Source organism: Pelodiscus sinensis, chromosome 5 (assembly GCF_052426305.1).
Source record: "Pelodiscus sinensis isolate ZL-2025 chromosome 5, ASM5242630v1, whole genome shotgun sequence".
Classification (NCBI taxonomy): domain Eukaryota; kingdom Metazoa; phylum Chordata; order Testudines; family Trionychidae; genus Pelodiscus; species Pelodiscus sinensis.
In genome coordinates, this window is record NC_143056.1 from 101,623,296 (window position 1) to 101,637,155 (window position 13,860).

Genomic DNA, 13,860 nt, shown 5'->3' on the forward strand with positions numbered 1-13,860 from the left:
CAGCCCCACACACTAAGTCCTAATCTGATGCCCTGCCGGCACTGGTTCTGGCCATCCTTAACTTCGGTTCAGGCTCCACTCAATGTGGACGTGCTGTTTCGAAATAGCAAAACACTATTTCGAAATAGTTTTGTGTGTAGATGCGCTATTTCAAATTAGCTTAATTCAAATTAGCTATTTCGAATTAAGTTAATTCGAAATAGCGCTGTAGTGTAGACATACCCCAAGTTGGTAGAATCTTATCTACTGCTGGAAAGGCAAAGAAGTTATCTAGTTGTGCACATACCATGCTCAGCAAATTGTTGACATGGTAGGAAATTATTTCACAATGAACAGACATTCAGCCTATAATGGATGGCAGATGCATGTAACTCTACAGTAGGAGCAGGGGTGGTATTTGGTGTTTCAGTCTACCCTTTGTATTGATGAAGGCATTCTTAGAGACATTGCTACCCCCTGACAAGATATGCAACTATGGAGGCCATATAAGCTTCTACTTCTGCAAAAGTGTCTCTCCATCATCCGAGACCATAGACGTTTTTATGAATAGCGGTACTTGTCTAGCATCACAGCTCAAGAAGTAGCAAGTTGTGATCAAGGCCCTTGTACATATTTATCACAGAGCACAAGCGTGTTGGAAAGTGCTGCCACTTTCAAGCCATTTTACAGAAAGCCAGCCCTATGAGTCAACCCAACCTCAGTAAGGGAGAACATCCCAGTAACCCTAATGAGACCTTCCATGACAAAATTAAGAAGCTGATACTGAAGAGGAGAAGAGGCTCCCACCTCAGATAAAGTCAAAGGATACTTCTCTCTAATATGAACTAGGGATGTGAACGACTAATCGACTATCCAATAAGCAAATGCTTATTGGATAGTCAACAGGCTAGTTGAATAGTTGCTTCCTGCCCCCTGCTGCCTCTATCAAAAAGAGGCAGCAAGGGGTGGGGGAAAGGAAACGGGGTGCTTCAAAGTGGCAGCACTGCATGGAACCTGGGGCCAGACCCCGGGCTCCACATGGTGCTGCTGCTTTGAAATGCCATGTGTGGCCCACTGGCCCAGGCTGCCCACAGCGTTTCAAAGTGGTAGCACCACATGGAGCCTGGGGTCAGCTGGGGACTCCCCCAATGGTCCTGGGCTTCATGCTTGAGTCTCCTGCTGACCCTGTGGCTCCATGGAGTGCTTTCACCTTTGAAGCATAGCAACAGCACTGCTTGTTTCATTGCATCCAGGTGAACAGGAAGAAGAACCGTGTATCTAGCAACTCTGCAAAGTTCTTATACTAAAAGCTCTAAAATATTAATGGTTTGGATTTGCATTCCAATTGTAGTAGGAGATTCAAATAATATCTACAAGTATCTCCCAAATAATAATTCACTGTGCCCATGGTTATGCAATTGTGGAACAGAAGTAGTGACCTGGATGTGTCGCAAAACAGAGATAAAGAGATAAGAATTGCATATTTCTCTTGATAGCCTTGACCCCACAATAGACTGATACAGAAAAAAGGGAGGATGAGATGAGATGAGATGAGATGAGATGAGATGAGATGAGATGAGATGAGATGAGATGAGATGAGATGAGATGATCTCTTTCTTCAGTCTGGATGCAAATGACAAAACATAGTTTCTCGGGCTGTGGGCCATGGACTGATGGAAGTCAGTGGAAAACTGGTTGGTCACACACTGCTGACTCTGCGTCTATGTTTTCAGTTGCAAAATGGCAATACAAGAAAGAATACATTAAGCACATCCTTAAGATTATTTTGTCTATGCATGCAATTGCCATAGTGGCCATAGGGGACTTATTCAATTCTCTGTGGACCTGGAGATGGTTCATGTGATTGCAAATGGAAGGGGAACTATGACTATGGAAGGAGAACTCTCTATTAAGCTTTGGATGCCTTGCGAAAAAAGTTTGAGAACCGCTGATCTAAATGCTTTATTATTGTTTCAGTATGGCTTCTGTAGAATTAGTGCCGAATTACTGTGCTTCAGTGTACTGACCAAACTGTCAAGCTCATTCTGAGCAGCTTGATAAAGCTTCCTGAAGCTAAAATTTAGCACACACAAGGAAACTATAGATTGTCCCATTCTGAATTTTATTACTTTGTATATACTTTCTGTATTTTGAATATGTCTTTGTCAGAGCTCTCTTGTCAACAAAGCAAATGCTGCATGCTTAGCTATTTCAAAATAGAGCGCCCATACTGATTGGATGCTGAATCGCATTTAAGGCCACCTGGAACCACTCCAGGTAAGGCATCGGGGCATAAGGATGCAGTTACTCCATGGAGCCCTCATCTATTGTGCTGCAGTTTCTGCAGGCTGCCCTCCTGACCCTGCTGGAAGGCAACTCCCAGCTGATTGAGGAGACCCTCCCCATTTGTCTGGGAGCACAGTTCTGGTGGCTGGACACAAGTTCCTACTGGTGGGACCAGCTCATCATGGAGCGGTGGGACGACCAGCAGTGGCTCCAGAATTTCTTCATGAGGAAGGAGACCTTCCTGGAGTTGTGTGCCTGACTCACCCCTGCCCTTACATGATGGGAAACACACATGCCACCCCCATCACCCTGAAGAAGCGGGACACTGTCACTTTTTGGAAGCTCACCATACTGGACAGCGATCCTTTGGGAACCAGTTCAGCATGGGGAAGTCGACCATCAGGGCCTTCATCATGCAGGTATGGAGCTTTTGGGCTAAAGTTCTGGGGCTGAACTGCTGGAAGGGGGTACCCAAGGGAAAGCGGCAGTTGGGGGTAGAGGTGGGGAAGCCCACTTCCCCAGGCAGTTTTTCAGTCCTGCCCTCACACAGCTCTGCTGGGAAATGGGCTACGTAGGGGGTTGCTCCTGGTCTATATGGGGGAGGGGAGGTGGAGGAGGGGACCTCCCGTGGGCTCTGGCACCCCAGTGATTCTCTGTTTCTCCTTTAACAGGTGGTGAAGGCCACGACCACCATCCTGCTGTGCAGGGTCATCAACCTTGGTGATGCAGACATCATCGCTTCCAGCTTTGCCAACATTTGCTTCCCCAACTGCGGCAAGCTTATTAACGGCACCCACATCCCCATCTGGGCCCCTGATCACCAGGCATCTGTCTATATGAACCACAAGGGGTACTTCTCCACGGTCCTGCAGGCCCTCAACTACTGCGGGCAGTTCATCAACATCTATGTGTCGCATGTTCCAAAACTCAAGAGTCTACCAGAAGCTGGAGGCTGGCACTTTCTTCCCCAACCACATCATCAGGGTCAGGAACATAGACATGCCACTCTGTATTGTGTGGGACATGACCTACCCTCTCTTGCCCTGGCTCATGATGCCCTGCAGTGGTGTGGCAGGACCAGGAGGTGGGGCTGGGGCAAGAGCGGCAGCAGGAGCAGCAGCAGGAGCAGGAACTGGCTCTGTTGCAGTGAAGAGAGACTGGATGATTGTGCACATGGTGCATCCCTGCTACATCAACTCCCTGAAGGTCTCTCTGCAATTGCACATCCTCCCGGAGCCTCTGGTCCAGTGTCTCATGCCGGGCCCGGAGCACAGAGATGTGCTCCTGCAGCAGTTCCTCCCGCATCCTCCGGTGCCTGCAGGTCCCCTGGTGTCGGGCGACTGCCCTGGGTGGTGTTACCTGCCCCTCTCACAGCTGGTCTGGCTGGGGACAATAAAGAGAGGTGCTCAGTCATCCCTGGAGACACTGTCCCTGAGGCTTTGCCCTCATGTGTGAGCTGAGACCGACACGTCTCAGGTCAGATGGTGATGTCCTGGGAGCAAGGCCATCTGCAGTCTGGACAGCGGGCCCTTTCCTACAGAGATCCAGATGTCCACAGGAGTGAGGAGCCTCACCACCCCCATGTCCTGGGAACAAGCAGGCATGGGAAGTTGCCAGCCACACTGGGATCATGTGGGTGGAAGGGGGGCCTTGAGCTGGCTGGGCTTGCCTTGATGCTGTGCACAGGCCGGATCCATCAGTGGTGGTGTCCAAGGGAAGAGGACTTGTGTCCCTGGCCACTGGAGGAGAGGGGGTCAAGGTGTATGAGTGGCAAATACTCCTGGACCTGGTCCAGCCCTGAGTCGACCACCAGACATGGGAAAGGGACTGTGCCACCCCCAGGATGGTGCAGGTCCTGATAATAGGGGCAGAAGCTGCACTCCTTCATCCTGTCATATGCCTGGCATTGCGCCTTTACTTTCATCTAGACCAGCTCCTGAGTCCAGACGCAGCCCTTTGAGGCCAGGATGTCAGCCACGTGGCCATAGATTTCAGCATTGCGTTGTCAGTTCTGGAGAGCCTAGAGATTTTCCTCCTTGCCCCACACCTCGATTCACCCCAGGATCTCCACCCAAGACCAAGACGGCGCATGCCTCTTATGATGCCTGGCAAGCTTCTGGGAGCTGTCAGACTGCTCCCTGGGAGTGAGTGGTGGAGGGTTCTTGGGGAGCTTGAGGGTTGCTCCTGCTGGCCCAGTCAGTTGGTGTGGCAGCAGCAGAGTTGCTGTAGGCTGTCTGGGCCAGCTTTCTGCCACAAGCCCTTTCCCCTGTGGCTGCAGCTTTAAGGACTGCATGAGAAGAGGAATTATAGAGTCCTATTGAGTATGGACAGAATGGCCACCAGGACACCTGTGGGATTTCCTGGAGGCCCCTTATTTCAAAATAGCTCCAGCCGCTGCATCTACACATACCCTATTCTGAAATAGCTATTTCAGAATGGGCGATATTCCTCATGGAATAACAATTCACATTGTTATTCCAAAATTAATGTGCTGTGTAGATGCACCCTTAGAGAGGAAACAAAGTACTCCACTTTTACAACTGCAGAAAGTATTCCAACAATCTACAGCTGGTCCCCAACTTACAGCCATCTCGACTTATGACCATCCACACTTACGACCAAAGCGGTCGTAAATGCGGGCTCTGAGTTACAAACGCAATCCGTGCTTATGAACAGCGCAGTCGCAATGTAACTCAATGGGTTCCGAGTTACGACCCTCCCGAGTTACGGCCAAGCGTTTGGTCCATAATGCATTCGTAACTCGGGGACTGGCTGTACATTGTTTTATCGTGTTCTATATATCAATCTATTAATGTTATTGAATAGGTCATCTTGTGGCACTTATCTCACAAGTACAGATAACAGCTCACTCACTCGCTGACCTGTGAAAAAAGCAGGTATTTTCTTGCTTACATGAGACTGATTCACTAGCTTTTACATGGATATTGAATAATACATTTGCATTTGGGGATGTTTCACAAGCATACAAGAAGGCAGATAACACTGGACAGCTTTACCGTTGATAAAAATGGGTGCAGCAATTTGGATATCTGATATGATGCTGATCATCTTCTAGACTGCTGACTCTTCAGTTACGTTTGTGAATTCTGTTTGTGTTTCATGAAAAATTATGTATGGCAAAAAATGCAATGACATTCATTTAATTCTTTGAGCCTGTAAAATCTTTCCCCTGAACATAAATGATCACTGTCATGTTTCCTAAAAAAAGTAGCAAAGGGGCAAAATCAACAGTAATAAGTGCATATGGTGCAAAATTCATCTTCTCTTTGGTCATGAACACAATCTCACTTTTCTGGTAGAAGCATTTCTTGTACAAATCTTGAAATCTAGAACCACTTTTCTGTTTCCCTCCCCTTCAATAGCTCTCCTTTCCCCCTAAAATCTTGCCTGTCTGACTGAGATAAAACTAAATGGAGGTTTGAAAAATTACAAGAGAGCCTTCTTCTTAAGAATCCTGTACAACTCTTGAAAGAACAACTATCTTTATCATCTGTGACTCAATGATCAAAATGAGAATGTTATCAGCAACTAAGAAAGCTAACAAAAACAAAAAAAACTCTTATTTTATTTTCCCAGCTTTGAGCCCACATACCTCGCCAAAGAAGATTAGTTCCTAGGGATGCTTGTAACATTGGAAGCATAGATGTGGCTCTTCTTGCAAAATGAAGTGTCAGACATTCTAGAAAGGAATTACATGTTCTGGGAAGCCGAGTAGGCCACAATACTTCTAGAAAAAATGCACAACATGATCAAATGCCAAAGCTTTGAAAACTAAACAGAATTAGTGTTCACTTCTCTAAAGCTACTCTAAAATTAAACTGTAAATTCCAAGGGAGAAATTCACACCCAGGTAAAAGTGACCAGGAGAGAGACTGTGGGAAACTATGGGCTCCTCAAAGCAGGGTTTTGGGTGGACCAGTGGGATGTATGCATTGTCCCCCATAAGTGAATTTGCAGTGAGGATTATAACTTGATGCTCAGGATGAGGCACATAATGAAAATGCAATTAATTATCAAAATGAATTGTTTCCGGATATGAACTGTACAGGATTTATAGTAAGCTGGAAGAATGCTAGGCTCCTCCTCTTTATCTCTTCACCTGTGGCTTATCCTGCTCCATGTAGAGATGTGAATGATGCTCCTAGGGTACAGCATCTGTTACAAGGGAGTTTCTCCCATCGTGTTGTTGTGGCCATGGGTCCTGTTGTGGGAAATTGTCCATCAGGTCCCTGAACCCCATGATGATGGAGGGAAGTAAGTATTTTTAATGTTAGGAATTAGGTCAAAGGTCCCTGCACTAAGTGAGTCTGTAAGATAAAAAGCAGACTAGCTAGCAGTATGTCAGAGGTCATGCAACCTCTCAGGCAAGGGGATATCCCTACTGGACATACAGGGACATCTCTTGGGTACTTATTGAAATTTTTTGTTTCCATTATAGCTCTGTAAAAAAATCCTAACAACTGGATTGATCCATGTACCCTGGACCTATGCACTTCTGACATCTGTTGTATTTGTTTTTTAAATGAAGGGTTGAAAATAGACAATTGATGAGATGTGCAGGGAAGGTGATGATCAGGGGATGTTTTCAAAGATAAACTGAAAAAATAAGAAAAGGAGGAGACCTTCCAGAAAGCCTTATATATTAATAGTTCTGTGAGATCTGGAGGACCCTCGGAAGTCAAAGCTGCACAGCACCCTGCAACTCTGCCCCTAAGTGCCCATCTTTGTAGAGTCCTGCAAATCTGCGGATATTCACTTTATATCCACAGGTATCTGCACCAGCAGATACGGACTCAGATATCCACTGAACTTTCTGCGAATACAAATGTAGATTCAGATGCAAATTTTGTATCCATGCTGAGCTATTATGTGCTTGAAAATGTAGTGAAACAAGGTTTACTGGAGCAATTGACAAAGACTTCCCTTGTTGACTGCGCCATGTCTAGACTGCTGCAGTGTGCGGGATCAGCTGATCGTCGGCACAGCGCTGCAGCCAATTTTATTTTAATGAAGCGAGGATTATTTAAATCCCCGCTTCTTTGACTATGCTGCATAAACTATTTTTCATGGCTCTGTCGATGGAGCCCTGTAGTCTAGAAGTACCCTAATATGCCATTAACCTTCTTTGCTACAAGGGCACACTGTTGACTCGTATCCAGCTTCTCAGCCACTGTAATCCCCAGGTCCTTTTCTGCAGAACTGCTGCTTAGCCAGTTGGTCCCCAGCCAGTAACAATGCTTGGGATTCTTCCATCCCAAGGGCAGGAATCTGCACTTGTCCTTGTTGAACCTCATCAGATTTCTTTTTGCCCAATCCTCCAATTTCTCTAGGGCACTCTGCACCATATCCCTGCACTCCAGAAAATCTACCTCAACCCTAGGTTCATGTCATTTGGGAACTTGCTGAAAGTGAAATACATCCCCTCATCCAAATAATAAAGATGTTGAACCAAACCAGCCCTAAAACTGATCCTTGGGGCAATCCACTAACCTACTGCCTGCCAGATATTGAGCCGTTGATCACTACCCATTAAGCCTGGTGATTTAGCCAGTTTGCCATCCACCTTACAGTTCATGTATCCAATCCAGCCTTCTTTAACTTGCTGGCAAGAATACTGTGGGAAACCGTATCAAAAGCTTTGCTAAAATCAAGGTATATAACATCCACTGACTTCCCCATATCCACAGAGCCAGTTACCTCATCATAGAAGCTAATCAGATTGGTCAGGCACGACTTGCCCGTGGTGAATCCATGTTGACTATTCCTGATCACTTTCCCCTCTTCCAAGTGCTTCAAAATGGATTCCCTTACTTCTGCCCGGGTTGTGCCCTCAGGGACCATGGGTCTGCTCCATCCCCTAGGCACTCTCCCTAGCTGAGGCGCCTCTCTAGCTGAAGCCCCTGTAGTCATGTTGCCTGGGCCCATGGTGAGCAGTACATTCTTAGGGCTTAGCCCCTTCCTATCCACACTGTAACTGGAGGACAAGAGGCAGCTGGGTTGTGGTGGTGGCCAGCAGCAGCCTGTGGGTATTAGTGCCTTCTGACAGTTTCTGGGCAGGAAGGGACAAGCTGCTTTCAGCCACAGGGACAGGAAGGGAGAAGAGGTGATGTGTTTGGTAAAATCTCAGGCATTCCCTCCCTTCATCCTGTTTATAAGAGTAGCCACACGAGTACAGCCCGTCTAGTACAGTAGTCTGTTCTCTGACAGTGGCCGATGCCACCTGCTTCAGAGGAATGAATAGAACAGGCAAGCATCAAATGATCCCTCCCCTCGCCCATTCCCAGCTTCTGGTGAACACAGGCTGGGGACACTTCAGAGCCTGGTTTTCAATCCCTGCACATCCTGACTAATAGCTCTCGATGGATCCATGCACTCACTAACCTCTTTTTTTAATTCTGTTATAGTCTTGGCCTTCCCAACATCCTCTGGTTCTACAGGTTGATTATGTGTTGTATGAGGAAGTACTTCCTTTGGATTGTTCTAAACCTACTGCCTGTTCACTTCATTTGGTGACACTTAGGGTATGTCTACACTACAGCGCTAATTCGAACTAACGCATCTAGAACTAAAAACTAGTTCGAATTAGCGTTTTGCTAATTCGAACTAGCGTGTCCACATTAAGTGGACCCTGAAGCGGGGTTAAGGATGGCCGGAAGCAGTGCCGGCAGGGCATCAGAGGAGGACTTAGAGCGTGGAGATGCTGTCTCAGGCTAGCCGAGGGCTGTGCTTAAAGGGTCCCGACCCCCACCCCGGACAGACAGTTCTCAGGGGTGCCCCGCTTGCAAAGAAGTCCTGGCTTGGAGTGCCCTGAGTGCCACACTGGGCACATCACAGCACTCGGCCATCAGACCGGCTGCACTTACCGCAGGCTGCCATCTGCGGAGAGGGGGCAATTGGGGGGCTGCAGGAGAGCTTCCACCCCCAGAAGCCCACAGAGCCAGCCCAGTCCTCCCCATCGGGGGCTCGTGCCCCATTCCTCCCTCACCTCCCTCCACTTATAGGGTCACCCTTCTTTGACGTTGCATAATGTAGTATTTACCGTCATAGCAATTTGCTGCACAATATTCAAAAATTGTTAACGTGGAGTTGCTCCTGTGCCATTAAAGGCAAAGGGAGTTTTACAGTTGACTTTCAATGGACACAGAAATGGGTACTATTTCTGTAGATTGTGATGTGTATAGATTGTGAAATTTCTGCAAATGAACAGTATTCCTTTCAATACCACAGCAGACATTGTCGTATTACTGATTGTTAAGGCACATAATTGCATGGTCACTGACAATGACAGTTCATGCTGTGTTCTAATTTGCTTTTTTTCCTATCTGCTCTGCACAGTGAGTTTGCTTTAGAAATCTAATTAAACAGCCACAGTAGTTCCTGATAAGTTTCTAGCTAAACAAGGTAATAATAACCCATTAACAAGGAACACATTTTTCCCTTGCATTTGCTTTATAGTAATTATGTTGCTAAAAAAATGCATCTACCGAGCTGTAGCCTATAAAATACAAGGTAGCTTTTTGTGGTGTACTTTGACAGACAAAACAAAGCAAAGGACTTGAAGTAAATGCTGTGGAGTCTTTACATGTTAGAAGAATATTATGTAAGTATTTATTTCTATGAGGTGTTTTTAAAGCCTGAACTTGTATATTGTTAAACTCTGGTTTTGTATTACAAGCATTTTAAGATATTTTTCATAAATTTATAGTAAAAGAAAATTTCGTATTTTTCAGTAGTCTGTTCATAGGGACCTATTTGCAAAGTGAACTACACACTTGGATTACTTTTTAAAATGACTTTCCTACATGAGCTATGATTAATATGAAGTCTTATTCACAAAGGATGTCAAAGTAACATAGTTCACAATGCTTCTGTACATAGTATTCATGGTTCTGAGTTTGTATCATTTCAACTGGAGAGCCCAAGATACAAAGTTTGATTCTGAACATGAATTTTTAACATTCTGAAGTTTCCAGGTATCCAAAGCCAGAGGTTCAGTTAGACTCGCCTCTGTTTATTTGCTGCTTTTCTTCAAAAAGTTGGGGCTGTTTTCTGTGGTGGCTGGATTCTTTTATGTTTCGGTCTAATGGTAAACATTTATTTTCAGTGGTTGCACTACCAGGGTGTTCTATTAAAATGTGTTTTGAAAATGCACCAATTTGCATGTCAGCACTAATATTTGTAATTATTAATTTCCAACCTATATGTGATATTTTCAGTGGAAGTTTGCATGACAAATGAAAACAAATGGATAACAAGAAAGAAATGACCTCCCTGTAATATCTTACAGGCTCACAAATGGCTGAGGGTATACTGATTCCAGTTCAAGACACAATTTGTGTTCCATTATATTTGGAAAAAATGCACAAAGCTCAGGAGTAACATGAAGTTCTCCTGGATGTCATTCTTGATTGACCTTTTGGTATGCAGAGGTACTGATCCCTAGAAATAAGTTGTCTAAGCTTCAGAAGCACTTAAAAGGAGTCACCAAACTGCTTATGGCATAACAGATAACTCTTTGCAGGATCAAATTCAATATAATATATGCATTTACATTGCTATATTGCAGCTCCCCTGGTTCTATATTGCTGTTTGTTATGTTCATTATTGCTTGACATTTTCATTTACATTATTTGATTAAATTCTTAGCATATTATTATCTTCAGTCTCAGGTGAATCATCTTTCTGCTGCTAACAATGAAACCTATCAAGAACGACTGTCACGATTAGAAGGTGATAAAGAGTCTCTCATACTGCAGGTATGTATAGAAGCATACTATAAACTTATTTTGTATTCAATGGCTAAAAGTCATGAGAGAAATATGAAGCCAAACACCTTGGTTCTGTTGTAGCAATGGAATACGATCTGTGCAAGAAACATTTATTGGGCGCTGAATAGAAAATTGCCATTGGATGTGAGGAAAGCTTGCCTTTAGCCAGGCCAGCCATGAAAAGGATTGACATTTATATGTAACACAAAGAAGAGAAGAAAGTGACTAAGCAAGAAGATAAATCACATTCAAAATAGTGGACGTGTCAGTTGACGTTATTCACATTGTTCTGTAAAATGAACACTACAGATGTGGCTGCCAAGTAATTGTTCAGAGTGTGCAAAATTATCCCAGTTGGTTCTATGAAAAACATGGTTTTGTGACAATTTCTATAATTGGCTGGGAATTGGACAGCTAGCTCTTGTGCGCAATTCTCCCCCATCTTCCCGGGCTTCCACTTCCTCCATCCCACCTGCCACAAATTCACTCTCTTTCTCCTTCAGTGCTAGCCCCACAGGTGGTGTAAATCCAGTGAAGTCAGTGGAGTTATTCTGAGGGAGGATTGGACCCTCATCTGATGATTTATCATTCATTACGAGAGTCCAAATGCCCTACTCTCTTTTTCCATTATAGTTGATCTACCATGCACAAGTCTCTAGTAAAAGAATATTGATCAGCAGCATACTCTGAATTGAAAGGTGGGGTGATGAACCCTGTTGTCCTGTAGTTGTGGGGAGAATGTGGGAAATTAGGAACAGGAGAAATGAGGAAACTAGAAGGTTGGGATGAAGGAAAGGGCAGGAACAGACACTTCAATAATGACATGGTTCCACAACACACTCTCCTTCCATTCTCCAGGTGACATAAGACTCTCTTAACTGTCAAATTCTTCTCTTCCCCATGATTCAAATCAGAAATGTGTTATAACATCTAGCTTTCCCAAACCTTGTTTCTCTGTCAGGAAGTAAACAGAATACAGGCAGTCCCTGGGTTACGTACAAGATAGGGACTATAGGTTTGTTCTTAAGTTGAATTTGTACGTAACTCGGAACTGGCTCCAGATTCAGCTGCTGCCACTGAAACTGACCAGGGGCTGACTACAGGAAGCCGGAGGCAGAGTTGCTCTGCCCCCAGCTTCCTGGAATCAGCCTGATCAGTTTCAACAGCTGCTGAATCTGGAGCCTGGGACAGAACAGCTGGGGCGCTGCCCGGTAGGTTCCCACAGGACCAACCCGGCAGCACCCCAGCTGCTCTACCCGAGGCGTCCCGCAACAAAAGCCTGGTCTGCTGGGGGGGGGGCGCACTAGCTGCACCCCCTCCCCTCCAGAAGACCAGGGAGACCCGAGCAAAGCCGCCCAGGTGGGCCTGGGCAGCTAAACGAGCAAAGCTCGGGTGTCCCTGGTCTGCTGGGGGGGGTCCAGCGGCTTTGCTGGACCCCCCCAGCAGACCAGGGAGACCGGGAGAAGCTTTTCTCACCCCAGAGGACACGGGTGGCGACCCGCCGCCCGTGAGCTCCGGGGCAAGAAAAGCCCCGTTTGTAAGTGCGGATCCGACATAAGTCGGATCCGCGTAAATCGGGGACTGCCTGTAGTAGGTTCTGTGTTCATTTCTTGCATTTGGATTGCATCTGAACTATTTCACTTCCTTAAAAATCTGAGGAGGAAGAAGAATTTGGCAGTAAAACAAGGGGAAAATAACCCTGAAACAAGGTCAGTTTCTTCCAGGTTTCCAGCTTCCCAATTTACAAGCTTTATCCTTTTCCCTCAGCAAGTGGTTCCTAGTTCACACAACAATAATGCATGTGGGTTTACATTATGTTATCTCAGTAATGAGCTTCTGTTACATGTGTTTCTGGTCACACTTACTTTAATTGAGTGATGTTCTCATCACAATTATAAAATAAGCAGTAAACCTCCTGTGAATTGAATTCTTAATTCTTGTCTAATTAGAACGGCCACTAGCAAAAGTCTCAGCAATAAAACTTCTGTTTGAAACAGAATGAAGAGTAACGGTAGTTTGAACTAGGAAACCTAGTTCGAACTACCTAGTTCGTGCCGCGTGTAGCCGGGGTCGAGCACAGGGTTCGAACAAGCGGGGATTTAAAAATGGCGGAGACCCGCTTATGCAAATGAAGCCCGGGAAATTCAAATCCCGGGCTTCATTTGCAAGTGCAGTATGCCTACATTACCCTCCTAGTTCGAACTAGGAGGGTAGTGTAGACATCCCCCAAGATACTAATGTCATTTGGAAAAACAATACCAACAATCATTAAAGCTATTTAAAAGATACAATTTGAGTAATTTGTTATTAAAGTAAACATGATTCTAGGATGCATTAGCAGGTGTGTCATGAGCAAGACACAAGAAGTCATTCTTCCGCTCTACTCTGCACTGATTAGGCCTCAGTTGGAGTATTGTGTCCAGTTCTGGGCAGGGCATTTCAAGAAAGATGTGGAGAAATTGGAGAAGATGCAGAGAAGAGCAACAAGAATGATTAAAGGTCTAGAGAACATGAGCTGTGAGGGAAGACTGAAAGAATTGAGCTTGTTTAGTTTGGAAAAGAGAAGACTGAGAGGGGACATGATAGCGGTTTTCAGGTATCTAAAAGGGTGTCCCAAGGAGGAGCGAGCAAACTTGTTCTTCCTGGCCTCTGAAGATAGAACAAGAAGCAATGGGCTTAAACTGCAGCAAGGGAGGTTTAGGTTGGACATTAGGAAAAAGTTCCTAACTGTCAGGGTGGTTAAACACTGGAATAAGTTGCCTAGGGTGGTTGTGGAATCTCCATCTCTCGAGATATTTAAGAGTAG

At 45.3% G+C, this 13,860-nt stretch overlaps 1 protein-coding gene across 13 annotated transcripts in view; it reads left to right on the forward strand.

The window, feature by feature from the left end:
- PPFIBP2 (PPFIB scaffold protein 2) overlaps positions 1-13,860 on the forward strand; it is a 246,930-nt gene that overhangs the window by 140,117 nt on the left and 92,953 nt on the right. For 12 of the 13 annotated variants that reach the window (XM_075927828.2, XM_075927829.2, XM_075927832.2 and 9 more), the window contains one exon: positions 10,950-11,042. In XM_075927828.2, the coding sequence (XP_075783943.2) occupies positions 10,950-11,042 (93 nt within the window). Of the gene's footprint in view, positions 1-9,853; positions 9,887-10,949; positions 11,043-13,860 lie in introns of those variants that run through there. The other variant, XM_075927835.2, reaches the window with a different exon arrangement.